The following is an 18,541-nucleotide window of genomic DNA, read 5'->3' as shown; positions in this document are numbered from 1 at the left end:
AAAACAACCAATATGTGTGCTCGTTTGGCAGTAAGCAATGACATAGTTACCTCTGCTTGCGCATTTCCTCTAGAAACGCAATAATCAGCGGCCGTTGCGGGTTAATGCGCTGGTTTAATTCCACGAAACGTCTTCGCCCTGGTCATCGCTTGAGTGTGAAACGTGTTATAAACATTGCTTCCACACATTGCACTTTTTATCGGTCACCTATTATGTACCGCCCCTCCCCCCCTCCCAACCACCTTTCTCTGCACGAGCCTGCCGTTTTTTTTTCGCCCCAGAACATTTCACATAATTAGGTTTTACTTTTGATAGTCACGAGTGTAGCGTGGAACAATTCTCCATCCATTCGTCATGCCTGGCGTTGAAATCGCTAACAAATCAGCGGTAAAGGGGCCATGGAGACAAACAAATGTTTCATTAAAAACTGCTGTGTCCCAATAACAGTAAGGATACCAGTTACCCCAAACTTCAAAGTTACCCCAAGCTTCAAACTAATAGTGGTGATTTTATTAAGAAATGAAGCGGTGGCGACTCCCCAGAAGGCGATTTCTCTATGCCGTCACCGAATCTTGTTTATGAAACTGGAGGCTATAGTTACAAAAGGCCAATTCGTTCGAATTGAACAAAGCCATCAGTCAGCAATTAATCTATATTGAGTGTTTCAAGGTCCCTGGTCTACAGCACACACACGACACCACAAAGTCCCCCTGCCTGTCTGCTTAGAGTCAGACCGTGTGATGAGTTTTGCAATGTTTCAGCATTTCTCTTTCTATCTGTGATTAGCCGAGGCCCCAAAATGTTTCAGCACTAGTATTAGTGAAAGTCTATGTACACCTTCAATGCTTCCTGAAATTATGGTTCTGAGTTCGTTGGTGCATATTTTTCCTACGTTAACAGTGCAGACAGGTGCGTGAAGAAAAGATTCTGTCTGCACCTGTAATGTGCCTCCCTCAATTCTGCTGTTTGATAACTTCAACATTGCTGAAATCTTGTACAGTGAAAACACAGCTGCTAAGGTCCCGCTCGACGTTCATATGATGAAGTGAGAAGTTTTATACAAACGTTCCGCTCAACGATGACTGAAACAGGGCTTGAACCACGGGGTTGAAAACTGACACAGAGGAATAAATTACGACATTTTATTCACTAAAAGCTTATCACAGCCAAGGGACTACATGTGGCATCCCTATCAAGCGTCAATGCTAGACACAGGAAAGTAACATAGTATTAACATGTCCATACAAGAGACAGCAAAAGGGCACACGTCAATATAAAAGGAGAAAAAAAAAATTCACAACAAAAGCAGACGACAGATGAACACTACACCGTGGGGGATGCGGTTTAATGACTTCGGCTTACCAGGGTCGATTGGGCCGACACATTTGTGCCATTGACTTCAAGCTACAAGACCACTGGAGCCACGAAAGTAAGTGCAGTCATCTTGAAGTGAAAGATCAACCTATTTTGCTCGTTCATAATGGCACACAAACACCGTGAAAGCACCAGGTGGTACTTCACAGGTCAAACAATACCCTTTGGCACACTGTATGTCGACTATGGACTCGACTGTTTCCGCATCGCCCAACTCGAAGCTTATTTTGTGGGAAGTGCTAGCTTATTATGTGGGAAGTGCCAGAACTCCGAGAGCACATTGTAAAATAGAAGGTTATCTATCCGCACTGCAAAACCTTGGCTAAATGTTAAAGTCGTGGCACAGGTCCTACAACAGCCAGGATGCGGCAAAAGTGCACAATGTCGTGTTGACGAAAATGAAAATTGTCTCCCGGAAATGCAGTGTAAAATGCTCTCGTAAATCTCTCATGTGTTTTCAGAAAATTTTCTGCTAAAGCTTTTATTTTTAATTCAGAGATAGTAAAACAGAAGTACAAGTACAAATTACAGCTGAACAGATGTCACACGTAATGCAGCAGAGTACACAACACTAGAGATCACTTGCGTACAAAAAGGGCTCGAGACAAAAGGAAATACGGCATATGAAATTTCAAAAACTGGCAAGGGTAGATGCTTCTTCGCCAAAAAAGTAGCTGTATATTTTTTTTTAGGTTTCTACTAATTTTCAAAGCCCCGAAACACAATTATGGGAAATGTTCAGTAAAGGCTTACATCAGGTCTCACTTATAAACATCTCAAAAATTGGGCATTTTGGCACAAGCGACAATAGTACGATAAAAATATGTGCGAGCTACATGTGAAAAATCCTACTCAAACTCGAGTAAAAAAGCGTAACACAAAACGTGCTTTCAATACAAGGGTTTCTATGACAAAGCTAGAGCTAAAAAGATATTTAAATCCAAAACTAAATGCAAACAACGCAACGGCCCACTACTGCGTAGCCGAAGGTACGGTGGGTGATGGCACTAAAGAACTGGTAAAGTAGAAACCACAAAACAATACAAGAAACAAAAACGTAAGTAAACTGCTATTCCTTCTCTTCTAGCCATCTTCATAGACCAAAGACAGGCATGTATGCACGGCTATAACACTCCACTGACAAGGACACTCATTTCAATCCAAGCGGCACTCGCAAAAGCGCTTCGCTACAGACATACACATGCAAAATAACGGTGCAATCTTCTCCGTAAACAAATCTGCAGAACTGGGCTGGTTGTCACAAACCATTAAGATAGACAGGAGTGCTGAATTTGCTGGCAAGTTGGCTGCTTCGAAAAAAAAACAGTGACATGGACGTTTACCATACACAAAAACCAACACGGCGCCCAAGGCTGCTTGATCTCAAACGCACAGCGCGTTGACGTTCTCGGTGTTTCTTCCCGATACTGATAGGCGGCGCGTGTTGGCGTCGAGAACTAGCGCGGCACGAGCAAGAAAGATAAATGCACACAGCGATAGCACAGAGCAAACACCAAGGCACACGACTTCACTAGCGCGGCTTTAGTGACCCAAAACGAACGCACCGCCAGCCACTTGAGCCAGCGCTCCTGCCTGCATTCAGCGCCTGCAGGCAACCATTAAATTACTACAAACACACTTTGCTTTCCGCGTCAACCGATGGGATACTTCCACAGCAAACGATATCTACGTCAACACTTGTACTACAACCACGCACGCACACACACACAATACACGCAGGCCAGGCAGCCTGACTCTAGCTGCAAGTGCAGCCAAGCTCTACAAAATAAGCTTTGTCCGAGTTTGTTTCCAGCGGTTGGAAACACGGCTGCAGCGCTTGGCTTTTGCGTCATGCAAGCGCCTGGCAGCTGGCTGACCGATCGAGCGGGATACAAGAGCATCAGGTCGGCAAACATGCGCTACGAAAGATCTCGCGACTCAAGCGTGCAATGGCTTGCAGCTGTGCTCGCGAGTTGCCTACGATAGAGCCTGCGCAAAAGAGTTGCTCCCTAAGTCTGAACCGCACGGGTCGTACTCCCTTTCTGCGTTCAAACAAGAGTTCCGTTGCAGTGCAAATGCATGCAAACAGTATCGCTGCTCTCTGAGTGTCGCATAGTCAAAGGGTTGGACTACCCGAATATTTAGGCTATTCGAAAGATGTCCCCGTAGCTTAGCGAAGCCCTGTTTGGCACAATTTGTTTCACTGTTTGGCTATTCAGTTCCTGGTGGCGCCTCGATGATACTCGACAGTAAAAATGATTCCTCGGTGGTGCTGCTTGCCTACTAAGCTCGTTATTTGTGCATGTACGCGCTTCTCCTCCTCAGAAAAGACCTCACCTCGGAAGTGTCAAATGCCCTGCCAACGGCTAGAACTTTCAACTATTTCGGGCCGTTCATCCTGTTAAGAGGGGACATGGCTCTTAAAGGAGCCATGAAGAGAAAATGCAAGTTGGTTTTATTCGAAAGATTTCGTGTTTTATAGTGCCCCCAGCGCTTGTCCGGATACAAACGGTGCTTTATTCACTGAGAAATTAAACAATTTAGGTTAAAATTTTGATTTTCCCGCTCAATCGTGCGTTTTCGTGGCCCCAAGTGACATCACGGGAACCGACCGCTCTGCAGCCTAGAGTACATTCATTCACGCATCCGCCGTACAGGGTAGAGACACGTAACGCTGGCGCCGCCATGTTCGGTTGCTCGCTCGCCGCCGAATCAAGTCATTGTGTCAAAACCGCGCTAAAATTATCACCGCAACGCGGTTTACTGAAGAAGTTTGAATCATATTGTCTGTTTCGCGTTGCTAGGTCTCGTGGGAAACGAAAAGAATAATGCGTTGAGCCCGTTGGCCCAATTGCGGCGGCACGGGACCGTTCAAAGGTTGTCTCCACCCTGTACAGCGGTGTTGGTTTGTTCCCGTGTTTCTTTACGTTCCGTAACCTAGATGGCGTCACCATACCGTGGCAAGCGTTTGATTTGTTTTTGCCCGCATTTAAACCTGGCTTGTTTTTGTTCTGGGAGAAAATATTCGTTCCCTGAAACAGTGCTCGCTCGACAAATGGGGTCACGTAAGACACCGTTGCTTGCATCAATCGGCCAGTGTCGTCTGAGACAACCCCAAGCCCCGTAGTGCTGTGCAGCTAAACCAAAGCATGCTGTGCGCAGTACGAACAGCAGAACGCATCAGTACTTCTATGTTTACATGTGCTTTCGTAACTTCCACTGTTTGTCCCATCATTCTTATTGCTTTGTAAATAATGTGCCCTAAATTTAAGCGCAAATCGCTCGTTCGTCTAGTTTGTAAGCTCTACCTAATTTGCGTCTGCTTCTGCCAGCCTCCGCCAATCGCAGAGCTTAGCCCATGTGACGTCACAGGTTCTGTTGCGGGAAATGAGCTGGTGGGTCGCATGACCATTCCAGTTTTTCCTAATTATGTAGCTTATTTGAGCGAAGTTTACGTTAAAAGTGGTGTCAGTATGATTCTAACGAGACAATCTTTTGAATGAACCAAACTTGTGTTTTCTCTTCATGGCTCCTTTAAAACAGCTTCCTTTAATTGTCAAGTAAACTCTGTAAACCTTGTCAGTATTGGTGCTCTTTTTCCACTGATTTCAAATATGCCGTTATTTTTTGAGTAGGTAAATTAGTTACCAAGATAATTAGAGATAATTGGTCATTTTTGGAGGAACACTGGACTAAACAGTGTTAGCCATAAAACTGTAATCTTTATATTTCCTAATACTATGAACCCTGGTGAGTGCAATAAGAGAATCGGTTTTACGATGCACTGCTTGGAACTAATTTTACAGCTCATTAAACTTGGGTGTTCGAAATGGGCATTCGAAATGGTTTCTTGCTACTGGAGCCAAGAAATTTGCCACTGAGACAGGGTAACAGGGACAGGGCCCTTTTACTTTGTCTCGCTTTGACAGCATCTAATACATTATTTTTCTCATTTGTTATTGCAAAAACCAATACAACGTGTATGCCCAGTTAAAAGGACGCTGGTACCATATTTTCGCGCATATAACCTGCCCCTCCATATAATCCGCACCCACACTTTCAGCCCGCCGAAAAAGAAGAAAAAATTCCCGCGTATTGCCCGCACATTTTATACAGGAAAGGCTGCACGAAAGCTACTGCTCAAGCAAAATATGTATACAGACAAAGCCTATATTTAGCAAGTAGAATACGCTGACTGCAAGGCCAAAGTCATAATTCACTAATAAAATTCAGTTGTTAGAGTGCGCCTGTCCTTGTTTTTTCTTCCTTCTCCTTATATGTTTTGCGCAATCACTGCCATGGAAAGCTTAGTCAGTGTTACTGCGTACGAGCTTCACGGCACAATGTGCATTGCCGTGAAGTTGCACTAAAGGAATAACCAGCGTATCAGCCACATTTCTTCTTTGCCACTGAAATTTTCGCATTTTTTGGTGCAGGTTATGCGTGTGAAAATGCGGTACTTTTTTGGACGGGTGGCAATTGGTTGAATCGAGTGACAGACACAGACAGACAGACCAAAAATTTCCGTTTAGGTATCCCAAGAAAGACTGCCGTCTTACAAAACAAGAAAATACAGTCACAATGTCACATAGCAAGAAAATTTGATCACGCACTGGCTTTGATCACGCACTGGCTTTGATGCATGGGGCTTCTTATCTGAACCCTGTGCTTCTTTTAACACAAATGTTTTAGAATATAACAGTCCGTTTAAAACTTGTAACGTGGCCTGCAGGTTATGTGACCAGAGCTTAAAATATGGCAAAAAGTGCCTCAAATAGGCTTAACGCCTTCCTAGAATAGGTCATAAAAGATATGCTGACCTACAGGAAACAACAGACTCATTCCACTTTTTTTCTAATTCACTAAGCTGAACACAAGCTTGCGTAGACGCTTATTTGTACTCCGTGTAAAAGTTTCCCACCTCCTGCGCCACTTGCTCAGGCGCTAAAAAATATTCGAGTAGACCAAGTGGAACTGATTGTAAAAGCTGCAGTAAAAGTGGGAACTGCTAATAAAAGGACCCTTTTGTTAACAAGGCACTGCAACCATGCAATTGCACTCGCCAGGCTGGTCGCATAAGCAGTATTACTAGGGGTGTGCGAATATCAATTTTTGAACTTCGAAGCGAATTCGAATAATAAAAACAAAGTTCGAATCGAATCGAATATTTTTCGAATATTTTTCGAATACGAATACTTATTGTTTTTTGTAAAATTAAAGTTTTCACCATCTAGAGACACAAAAACTGCAACTTTATTGCACAACAAATCACACAAAATAAAATTAGGAATTACATTGCACTCAACAGGTTAAGGTCTGCACTCACTTAAATGTTAACATGGAGAAAGGTTAACTGCTCGACATGCTCGGGGAGCAGTGACAACCTCCTGCTCGTCACCACTTTACCAGATAGCGAAAACAGCCGCTCACTTGAGACACTAATAGCTGGCATGCCCGAGCCCGTGCACATTGCCGCGCGCTGATACAGTAAAATCTTGATGATACTATACTCGCGGGACTGCGAAAAATATTCGTATCATCCGAAATTCGTATGAACCAACACAGACCAAAAAATTTAGCGCTGAAAAAAGTTTTCGTTTATTTCTTTTCCTACTTTCGCGTGAAGAAATTCGTGATTTTTTCTGCTTTTTTTAACCCCCGTGTCGCAAAGCAGTCCTCTCTGGAGCACGTAAAGCTTCGTGCTCGTCTCCTCACTCGCTGTGCCCAAGCTCGCTACACGCCGAAACAGCCAAGCGTGAACCGCATGGTGCGTTTTTGCACGCGATTCGCTCGCCTCGGCTCTGCGATCTCGCGCCCGCGCTCGACGATTTCGCGCCCGCGGAAGCGCCTACCTCCGTCAGAAAACGACGCACGACGCGCACGGCAGGATGGAGGAGCCTGACTACTTGCGATGAGATCGAGACAGCCGGCTTGGCTTTGCCGGAGATGGTTAGGCTTAGCACCCCGGCAAATATTTTATGGGCGCATTCACTAGCGGCGCGGATGATGTTTAATAGTACCGTTTTCGCATGCATTATCAGCTCCTTTACCGCACAAGCAACTTCGTGTCTCCCTTGAGCCGCATTTTAAAGAGCGGTTAGAAGCGGTCGCTCGAGCCCCCGCGCCACTTCGCGGCTGGAGCCGACGCCATGTTGACGCCGCCGGCCGTGCCGCGCGCAGCGTGGGCGTGGTTTCGCGGCGGTGTCAGCGCGTTGGGCGTACGCAGAGCGTTTTCGCGAGCAGAAAACAACAGCCCGGCCGTTTCTGGAGAAAGAGTGACAAACAGGGGAGCGAGAGCCGTCACTTGCTCGTTCGGCAGTCGGGTGCCTCGCCGGCTCGTTCGTATCTTCCGCCGGGCCGCGCAGGTCCGTTCGTAACAGCTGAAATTTTTCCCATTGCAAACAATGCAATTTCGCCGGGACTTTTCGGAAATTCGTATCATCCCGTAATTCGCACCCCCAGAATCGTATCATCGAGAGTCCACTGTAAATAAACACCGATACAAAAAACACGCTCTGATTTTTTTTTTTTTTTTTTTTTTTAGTTTTGGGTGGTTCGAATATTTCGAACAATAAAAGTGTCGTTCGAATCGAATCGAATACCAAAAAATTCGAATCGAATATTCGAAGTTTCGAATATTCGCACACCCCTAAGTATTACGCCTTTCAAGCCGATACCTACTAAACCTTTAGAAAGCACTAATTGAACTGCTTTCAAGCCAAGATGGGGTGAAATATATATTGAGAATGACAAGAAAGTGTGTTCAAGTAGAGCTGACTGGTGTTTGTATAAGGCAATTTTTTCAGCAGAGTGAGTGGCACTCTGTTTAACTGCGCTCCTGACAGGTGAGCTCGGAGGCACAGAGCTCCGTTGCGAGGCTGGATGGCGCTTCACTAGCAAGTGAACTAGGAGAGCATAAAGCCACGAAGAGCTTCATTGGTTAATCACCAAAGTCTGCCTCCCTTGCGCTTTAGCGTTTAAAAAAGACATGAAGACAAAATAGAACAATTATTTTGACAGAAGCAGCCTTCCATAACCTATATCCTTCCATTCCAGCTGCAAAAGATATTTTCTTTAACTGGAAAAAAAAAATGCGAGCAACTCAAAAAGCTTGAATTGTCAAGTTACATGACGTCATAAGTGCAAAATAGAGAGAACACTAATAGAGCCACCAGTGTGTTAACTGTTTCGCAGCATTCGAGACATCCGCCAAAACAGAATTAGAGGCCCCACCACGATCCACACAGTTGCATTTTTTTCATCGGTGGCTCTGAATGTCATGAAGTCACCGCTGCTTCACCTGTCTTCATTAATATCTCCATTATTTGTCTGAAATCTGTGACAAAACTGGCATCCCCATTATCAGGACAAAGCAGTCTTTTTGACGTCTTCGTGGCCCCTTTCAGGACCAACTGGACGGCAATTGCAGTCAGCAAACACACATTGCATCTGCCAGTCAGTAGCAGCCCTCCCAGCTACTTTAAGTGAAGAACGCGTAAAGCCAAAGAAGATTCCACTGCTCACTGCTGCAATCAGCAACAACACTGCCCTCGAATCATCTAGTGCAAGCAGTGGTTTAGTTGTAGTGGCAGCCCCTCCATTGCCCGAGATGAGCATGGAGGTTCCCCGACAAGGCTGGTTTCACACCTACATTTTTCCCGGACTGGCGGAGATCAGTGCTAGGAGGCACGGCTGGCCACCGTGGAGCCCCGGACTAGTGCTCCAGCGGGTTGGCGCAGTCGACGCCGCGCATGAGGCGCAGCGCCTTGCGGAAGGCCGTGGTTCGGCGCCAGGGCACGATGAGGAGTGGGGCGAGGCTGCCGTTGTCTGCACGCTGCCCCATCAGCAGCACCTGTCCCTTGAGGGGCCCGCAGCAGCGCTCGAAGTCGGGCGCCTTGAGCACGGGCCGCCTCAGCTGGCGCCGGGGCAGGCCCTCGCGGAGCTTGAGGAGCCGCGTCCGCTTGCACTGCAGCTGGGAGCCTTGCAGGCGCTTCACCCGGGCACGCACCACTGCGACGGCCAAGAGAGAGGTGGGCTTGGGTTAGTCTGGCTTCTGGTGATGATCAGAGAGCGAGAGAACAATCTTTAAAAGGGCCATGCAGACAAAATAGAAGTTTGTTTCATTCGAAAGATTTGGTGTTCTATAGCGCTTGTCCGGCAGCAAACGATGCTTTATGCCTTACCGAAACTGCGCTAACTGGACACACAGGGGAAGACAAACAATGCGCAACTCACAACTTGCACATTGTTGTGGGTTGCGCATTGTTTGTCTTCCTTCCTCTGTATGTCCAGTTAGCGCAGTTTCGGTAAGGCATAATGCGCCAACTCGCCCAACAGCACATTTTACTGAAGATGCTTTATTCACTAAGAAATTAATTAATTTAAGATAAAATTTTGATTCTCTTGCCAAATCGTCTGTTTCGTGATGTCTGCAATGACGCAACCAGGACAGGTCTTCGAGCGAACCTGAGTGCACTGCTTACACTGCAGCAAACTGCGGAACACTTTTTTTACCATTAGTCCTCCTAGATGGTGCCACCATACTGCGCTGCACTGCTGTCTGCCTTTGCTTTGTTTTTGGCCGCATTTGCACCTGGCTTGTTTTTGTTACGGTAGGTAGTAATCGTTTCGCAAAACATGGTGTATGCACGACATGCAGGGTCATGTAAGACAATGTCACTTGCGCCAACTGGCTGCTGTCGTGTAGGACAACCCCAAAGCGCCGGACTGCTGTCTAACAAGCATATTGCACGCAGTGCCAACAACAGTACGCACTGGTACTACTTCTATGTTTGCGTGTACCTTCCATTGTTTACCCCACCATTCTTACTGCTATAAAATGACTATGCATTACATTTAAGCAAAAATAGCTTGTTCTTTAAGCTTATAATGCCTGCCTAACTTGCGCCTGCTTTTGCCAGCCTCAGCCAATCGCACGGCTGAGCATATGATGTCATATGTTCTAGTGCAGGAGATGAGCTAGTGACTCGCATGGCCAGTCCCTCTTTTCCCAATCGTGTAGCTTATTTGAGCGAAGTTTACGCTAAAAGCGGTGTCAGTACAATTCTAACGAGGCAATCTTTCGAATGGACCAAACTTGTGCTTTGTCTGCATGGCTCCTTTATTAATGCAGCTGGTTATGTCAGCCGATCTAAGCTGCTTGGCTTGCTATGCCAGGTGAATGCGGTGACAGTGATGATTTTTACGATCAAGAGGAACGCATATGCTTCTAACTATATACAAGTCTGATCAAGACTTGTGTCTTTTAGGTACGTCAATAAGGATTTTGCAGCACGAGAGGCACGTATAGAAGCACTCCAAGGACCTAAGACGTCCCTCAGTTCTACCGTATTCGAATATAAGGCGAGGTTTTTCTTTTTAAAAAGTGTGTGTGCGTGCGTGCGTGCGTGCGTGCGTGCATGTGTGTGTGTGTGTGTGTGGCGATTTTTATTGCTTTCCAAACTGTATCCCTGCCTTATAATCGAATAAATACGGTAGTCCTACGGAGAGTGGGCGGCCCAAAGACACTGCGAGAGATGCTCTTTGGGTACTAAATTGCGCACAATCACAGATGAGGTGCTGCAGGTGATGATGATGATCATCATCAACAATTTGTTGCCCGCAGCGGGGAGAAGTTTGATTCTTTATGTCTGATTCTTTATGTCGAATTTATAACTGGTGCAAAAAATGGCATATGCAAATCAATTGTGACAAATCTGTTTGTACGACGGTCACGAATAAGAAAACTCCATTGATGTTTTCACACGCTGTTAATAATAATGTAATTAAGCGTTCCACAAAACTGAAATATCTTGGCGTAACAATCACCAGTAATCTTAATTGGAATGAACATGTCGAAAATATTTGTGTATCTGCCCAGCACAGGGGCTTGGTTTGTTACGACATAAACTAAGGGATGCTGCTCCAGATATTAAACTGAAAGCATACACCACTTTTGTTCAGCCAAATCTAGAGTACGCTAGTATAATTTGGGATCCACATCAGCAATACATGATAGATAAATTAGAACGAATTCAGCGAATAGCGGCCAGGTTTATTTTTTCTGACTACGATAAAACACACTCGGTAACCACTATTATTGGCAGGGCTGGTCTCACTACATTGGCTGTGCGCAGGAAAATTGTGTGCCTCAAACTTTTAGATCAACTTTATAACAATAAGCTGAACTTGAGTCCTAGTTTGTACTTAAAGACTCCTGGAAGAGTTTTGCTGCCAACTAATCATGCTTATGCCATTATGCCTTACGTGCCTAGAGTGGATGTCTTTAAGCACTCTTTCATCGTCAAAACAATTGTTGAGTGGAAAAACTTAATGGAGCACTGACACGAAAATTTTATGTTACACTTTTATTGCTTTTATCGATGCTTAATGGTCTTGCGAACCTGAAACAGCACTTCAAATACTTCAGCGCGGGATAGTTAATTACATTGAACGGCCTGAAAATCGTTTGTTTCAAATTCCCGCGCTTTCATCCCGAACGGCGCATATGACAGCCTCCCGGTTTGACCTCACCGCTTTGTGCGGACGTCACCGGCGCCCGCTTGAGAGGGTGTTGCGCCCGCTCGCCGCTCGTGGGGTCGCGCGCGTGAAGTGACGTCACGAGTTTTTGGCGAGCGCTGTCGCGTCACTTCTTTTTCCTCTCCTGGAGTGATGTCACGCTAATGTCCATTTGCTGAGTGCCGCTCCGCGCGCTGCTCCGTCCGCGCGATAAATGCGATCCAATTGAACTATGTTCTTCGCGTCACAGGCCGCTCATATTTCAGCCAGGGTATTCTGTTGAGTGAAGGAAGCGAACTGTGCAATAATATTAACGCCGAAAATTGGTGTCAGTGCTCCTTTAAACCCATGTGTATTTCCTATCAATGCTATGGTTGAAGCTTTCGTAAAAAATTTGAATGCATTATTTGTGTGAACCTTGCATTGTATTCGCACCCTGTAACAGCCCGGAAGGGCTCACAGTATTGAAAATCAATCAATCAATCAATCAATCAATCAATCAATCAATCAATCAATCAATCAATAAGTAAGTAACCCTGTGGGTACATGCCCAGCAATTCCTGTGCACACCAAGTGCCATCTTCTGGTTCACTTTGAACACTCCTCTACTCTTTTTAGAAACTGCTAAAAGAACTCCGCTGCTCTGGCTCAGTAGCCCAGGGGTAGAATTGTGGGTATTGGAACGGAGATTCTGGGTTCAACCCCTAGCAATGCCCGAATGTTTTTTTAAGACCACCGTAAAATGTTCTCTTATCCGAATTCTGCACATTATTTTTGTAAATAAAAGTGGTTTGGTATCTTTTACGTCCGTTTAGAGGTTGGGCATAGCACATAAACACATTTAATTAACGTTCTGCATTGTGGCAGGCTTGTACTTATCATGGAACAGAATATAGCTTCCCAGAAGGGCCTTCTCTGATTCAATGATTCAGTGCTATCAACGTACCCTTTGCGGGGGGGGTAATAGCATGCGCCATCTGATTATAGGTTCTAATGTGTCTACACTACGCACCACACTTCTCATTTTAGCCCCGCTATTGGCAGCAGTCTCGAGTAAATATAATTGTTCGTACAAAATTGTAGCTTTCCTACGTTACACCCTACTCTGCAATTATTCCAGGTTTCCCCCAGCCACATCCACGCCATTGTAGTTTGCTGTCGTCTCTGTGCTACCTTTAAGCCCTAGGGCTTCGGGAAAGTGGAAATTTCCCTCTCATAGATTTGGACAAGTACCATCACATATTCTAACACAATGCACATACCACAAATGCCCACTGTTTCTGCGAACACTTTCCTACAAAGCTCCTCATTCTCAAAAAACCTGCTATACATTTAGAAGGCAACTCACTACCTCGGAGTTGAAGTTATCGCACTACAGCTGAACCTCGTTATAAGAGACACTGATGTAAGAGACAAATGGTATAAGAGACACTATTCACCCACATGGTTGGCTGCCCTATCTTTCCCATTAAATCGACCTCTTTTATAACAGACATTGGATGTAGAAGATTGGTTATAAGGGACAAGTCATCCTTGAAGTTTAATCAATACTCTCGCTTCTAACAGACATTTTAACTTCAGATGCAGTGCCACCAGTCACTAATTGCAGTTGCTTCCATTGTGGAAACACAGGTGGACGACAGACAGGTGCAGTCGCTATTTATTTTAACTTCAGCAAACACAAAGTGGTTCAGTCAGCTATGAAATGACAATGAGAAGACCTGCCAATGGAAATGCAACTGACAGAAGTAGCTGAAGCTTACTGCCATTCATTGGATGGAGCGCGATCACACATGCGGGCTCTCCTACTCGCGTAGCTCCCAATCAGAAGCACTGCAGACGTTGAGCCCTGCAAGCGTAATGAATAGCCTGAGCACACAGCGGAAGAAGCTGTGCGCTCTGGCTATTCATCAGGCTTGTTAACTCAACACCTACGATTCATCTTCCAGAAACAAGGAAAGGAAAAAAAGCTTGTAGAATCAGTTGTAAAAAACAGTGTAAATACAGTCATGAAGCAAACAAAGTTTCATAAATTCTGGGACCAAACAATAATTAGAATGAATCTTTTGAAACATGCTGTAGCATTCTTTTGAGCTTATTGTAGTAATACAAGTGCCCACATTGAACTAGGGTCTGATTAGTAAGTGAAAACATGGTACCCTGCTTATAAGAGACATCTCGTATAAGAGACAGAAACTGCTCCCCGGTACGTGTCTCTTATAAAGAGGTTCAACTGTATAAGGATTTCCTTTCTGATATCCCACTTGCCTACCCATTACCCCTCTAATGTCATTTTCAATTCCATTTTTTTTCCCCTCTAGTTATCCACTTTTTTTTGTGTGGCAACACCAACTTAACAGCAATGCCAGCAGTGCTAACTGATGCCGGTGATTGGCTACTTTTACACAATATTTTACAAATTTGGCACCCTTTCGTTTCTTTAGGAGGATTTTGGCTGTGTGTACGCACAACGTAGCATATGCAAAGCTGGTTTTCCTGGAAGCTGCAGCGATAAACCTCTCAGCGCAACAAGAGTTCATTAAATCACCATCAATCGGATCATCAACATTAACAGCCTAATTAGGTCCACTGCAGGACGAAGGCCTCCCTCACTGACCTCCAACCTGTCCCATCCTGCACTGCCAGAGTCCATTCTTTGACAACGAACATCCTTATTTCGTCCCTCCATCGAGTTAATGGTCTTCTCCTTCTGAATCCGTTTCTCAGTAGCCACTCTGTTACTTCAGTGGCCCACCAGCTGTTATTTCGCCTCTCTACATGGCCAGCCCAGGTCCACTTCTTTTTCTTTATTTAAACTATATGAACCTGTAAAAAGTGGTCCTTAAATTCATGGAGGCAATCCGCGGGTGCTCACTTTAAAATGTCCTGGGGACATCCTGAGGCCGGACAATAGGATCACTTGAGTACCTTTTGAGGACCTTAAATTGACGTCCTCAAGACGTACAGGCTTAAAACATCCTGAGGATATGTCACCTGGGATGATATCTCCCACCCGAGATTGCACCCTGATCCAGGAGGCTCATTCCCTGTACTTCAGTGTTCCCCCTCTCATCCTTTGTTCCATGGCTCATTGAGCTGAAAGTTTTGTCAATAGGATAGGCCACAGTAACTATGGGCCCATTTCTGTCTAATCCAATATCTATTGCAGTCTAACCAAATCCAATATTTTCTTCTGAATGTTTTACAGCATCACCGGCCGTGCAAGGACTGCTGTATTCATGACCCACAGAGCAGTTGATGTTCACAGAGAAAAACTATCCACACAGTAGTGCACACTCTCACAACATTTGCCACTGCTCAATCAAATAAATAACTTGAGCGAATCAATCAACTACAATAGAACAATAAGTTACAAAAACCAGTGATTAAAATAAATAATGATGTCAGCTGCTGTTGAAGTTCACAGAAGCCATCCTTGAAATTTTTTATATAACCCCTTGACCTACTTTCCCACCCTACTCAGCTGAAGAACACATGTACCATTCATCACACGAGTGTTAAAACAACGGCCAACGCTCATCCCTTCAAAACAGGCGCTGTACATAAAGCATGCAAATGGTGCCATATATTGTTGGTTTGAAATCCATATCTGGCCTTCACCTTGGTATAGTTCCGTTTGTTTGGAAATGGGACATGAAGGCAACGTGCTGCTTTGTTTTATTCGAAAGGTTTGGTGTTTTAATAGTACGCATCACTTGTCCGGCAGCAAACGATGTATTTTCCACTAAAAAATTTAACAATTACCGGAGAAACTTTAATTGCATGTTGCGTGAGGCCCAGGTGCCTAAAACGGAGAATTAGTATGCTGAATCCACGTAGCATCCAGTTGTCACAATTCAATAGGAAACGAAACTGAGCTTTCTTTCATGCACAAGTTAATGCCAAAACGCAATTGGTTAGTGTCGGCCTTCCTAAATAGTGCAGAGACGTCGCTCGGTGGGCAACTGCTGCTGCTTAGTTTATGACTAATCGGACCTGTAAGTGCTGTATTTTGTTATGGCACATAAAAATCGTTTTATGAAACACAGGGATGACTTGAAAAAAAGGGTCATGTATGTGATTTGATATTGATTGTAGGGTTTAATGCGCTGACGCAACGCAGGTGATGAGGTGCACCACAGTGGAGGGCTCCAGATTAATTTTGACCACCTGGGGATGTTTAACGTGCGCCGAAATCTCGTACGCGTGGGCGTTTTTGCTTTTCAGGAATCGAACCCGCGACCTCGTGTTCAGCAGGTCACGTATGTGGCAGTGTTGCTTATGCCAGTCAGACGCTGTTGTGTCAGAATATCGTCTGCATGCTGACAGTGTTTTGCAGCATTCTGTATGCGGTGCATATATGTTTGTGTGCTCATTCGGAACTTGTTATTTACCATATCATTCTTACTGCTATAAAAAGAAATAAATGACCAATTTTCAGAACACATAGCTCGTTTTGCAAGCTTATAATCCCTGTTTAGTTTACATTTGGTTCTGTCAGCGTTATCCAATCATAAGTTCAGTGTGGAAAAGTGACTGGTGGGTTGCACACCTATCCTGCCTTTTCTCATTATATAGCTTATTTGAGCAAAGTTTGCATTAAAAGTATCAGGTTATTCTAATTAGGCAACCGTCTAAAGCACTGAATACTACCTGCAAAGCACCAGCTCGCAGAAAATACAAGATTTTGTTCTGAAATAAACTTTTGGAAATAAAAACTGCTAAGGAATGCCATGATCTGGTTCACAGAATTTGAAACCGAACGACCTGTTTACGTAACATTGGGTACTTTTCACTGCTTCATGACGCATATGCTTATGTGTAGCGTTGCTGCCTAATCTGTGCATGCCAATAATAGAAGAGCGACATCCCTGGTGGGTGCTTACATGAATATGCTGCACCTAGCCTAAAAGAAAACAAAGAAAAGGAAATGATGTGGGCGAGCAACCTTCACAAAAACAAGTTTAGGAAGCACGAAAACCACCTCATTCACTTTTGATTCACGTACTGCACAATGCATGCAGGCGACAACATACAATATACCCTCTGTCATCCACTCAGCGAGCTTGTTCGGTAGCTGTTAAAAGCACGCCACATGTCTTTCAACTTTGATGGATCGCTTGGCAACAGTGTCGTTAGAAAGCTAAACTGGCATGTCTTGTTGAAAGGGCTCGTTCTAAATGCGGCTTACTTCGAGGATGACGTCACCCAAGGGAACGGCCAACGTATTCTGGTAACATTGGGCACGGCAGTACGCACGTGGATTGGGACGCGGGTTCAAATCGCGCGTGCACGCAGGCCGCACGCGAAAATGAGAGGGCAAAGAACGGCACCCTGGAGGGTACCCACCGAAGTCGGCTCGGCAGTAGTTGTCCACGAGCGACTCCGTGGTGTTGGCCTGCTGGCAAGCCCTGCACGCGGCGGACGCCGAGTCCTCGCTGTGTCCGGCGGCGGCGCTCTGGACGCCGATGCACATGTCATTGTCCAGGGGAAACTTGTCGCAGCGCACCATGTCAGGCCACGGGTAGCCGTAGTGGGCCATGGTGGCTTCGCAGCCCAGGCGCACGGCCTCGCACAGGCTGCGGCACGGGAAGATGGGCCGCTCGAGGCACACGGGCGAAAACAGCGAGCATAGGAAGAGCTGCGTGTCCGGGTGGCAGCGCCGGTTCACCAGCTGCACCCAGGAGCGGGCCTGCTGCTGCACCTCCGCCATGCTGTCGTGCTCGAGCAGGTTGGGCAACCGCATGCGCGTGTACCCGATGCCGCGACATAGCGTAAGGTTGGCCGGGATCTCGAGGCAGGTGGGCTGCGCCAGGCGGCCGGCCCAGTCGTCGATGCTCGCCGCGGCCGCCGCCACCGCGAGAAGCAACCGGAGCGGCACCAGCCCCATCCCGCCGCCGACACGGATGGTGATGATGCGCCCGCCGCCGCGCCCAGCTGCCGCGGCACCGGCGCGCCGCCGAGGAGCGAACGCCGACGCTGCCGAATCTGTCGCGCACACACGGCGACGGCAACCTTGGGAGGACTTCGTCCCCCACATCGGGTTCCCCCGCCCCGAGAAGCGCACCCCTCCGTTTTCTCCGCGTCGTCTGCTCCTCTCCGTCGTCTGCAACTCCCGCGGCGGGCTGTCTGTCAACGCACTCGCATGTCGCGCCGAAGCGCCCCAACAGCCCGGGCCGTGGCCGGGCACCGTCTCCCTTCGCCGTGCGATGACTCCATGCCTTTCGAAAGACGAGAGAAGCAGAAGCAACACAAGCGCCCGGCGAGAGACGAGACGCTTTTATCGCCTCCCCCCGAGCGCGCGTCGCACGTTCGTCGCTCGAGCGACGGAAGCCCTCCTCGACGAGGCGATAGGACACGCGCGCAGATCGAAAACGTGCAGCGGCCAACAAAAAACGGCAAACAGAGGCGCAGCAGAAGGACTGCGGAATGCAGACGATCCCGCGCCTGTCATGGACAAAGAGCTCCTCTTCGCTGCTTGTTATAGAGGAGGGAGAACCATTAATCCAGCGGGGACCGTCTACCCTAGCCCAACGCCTCCCCGCTGCCAGGCCTTCCCGAAAGAACGGCGTTAGATACGCGTGTCAATCTTCTTTAACCATCTGCATACCACTCAGGGACGAGAAGAAAAAAAAGAAGGGTCGGGCAG

General features: G+C 46.4%; 1 protein-coding gene across 1 annotated transcript; it reads right to left on the bottom strand.

Annotated features, from left to right (window-relative positions):
* Nucleotides 1–1,128: 1,128 nt before the first annotated feature.
* On the bottom strand, nt 1,129–18,425 carry LOC144163127 (secreted frizzled-related protein 5-like). The gene is made up of 2 exons (XM_077693941.1): nt 17,242–18,425; nt 1,129–9,384 (listed from the first exon to the last, which is right to left on the bottom strand). Exons 1-2 carry the CDS (start codon nt 17,930–17,932, stop codon nt 9,089–9,091), a joined length of 987 nt encoding a protein of 328 aa, XP_077550067.1. The 5' UTR covers nt 17,933–18,425; the 3' UTR covers nt 1,129–9,088.
* Between the last annotated feature and the right edge of the window lie 116 nt (nt 18,426–18,541).

Source organism: Haemaphysalis longicornis, unplaced genomic scaffold, assembly GCF_048455015.1.
Source record: "Haemaphysalis longicornis isolate Haplotype H1 unplaced genomic scaffold, Haemaphysalis longicornis Haplotype H1 scaffold_12, whole genome shotgun sequence".
Lineage (NCBI taxonomy): Eukaryota > Metazoa > Arthropoda > Arachnida > Ixodida > Ixodidae > Haemaphysalis > Haemaphysalis longicornis.
The sequence above is the reverse complement of the archived record's forward strand: the minus strand, read 5'-3'. Positions and strand labels throughout refer to the sequence as shown.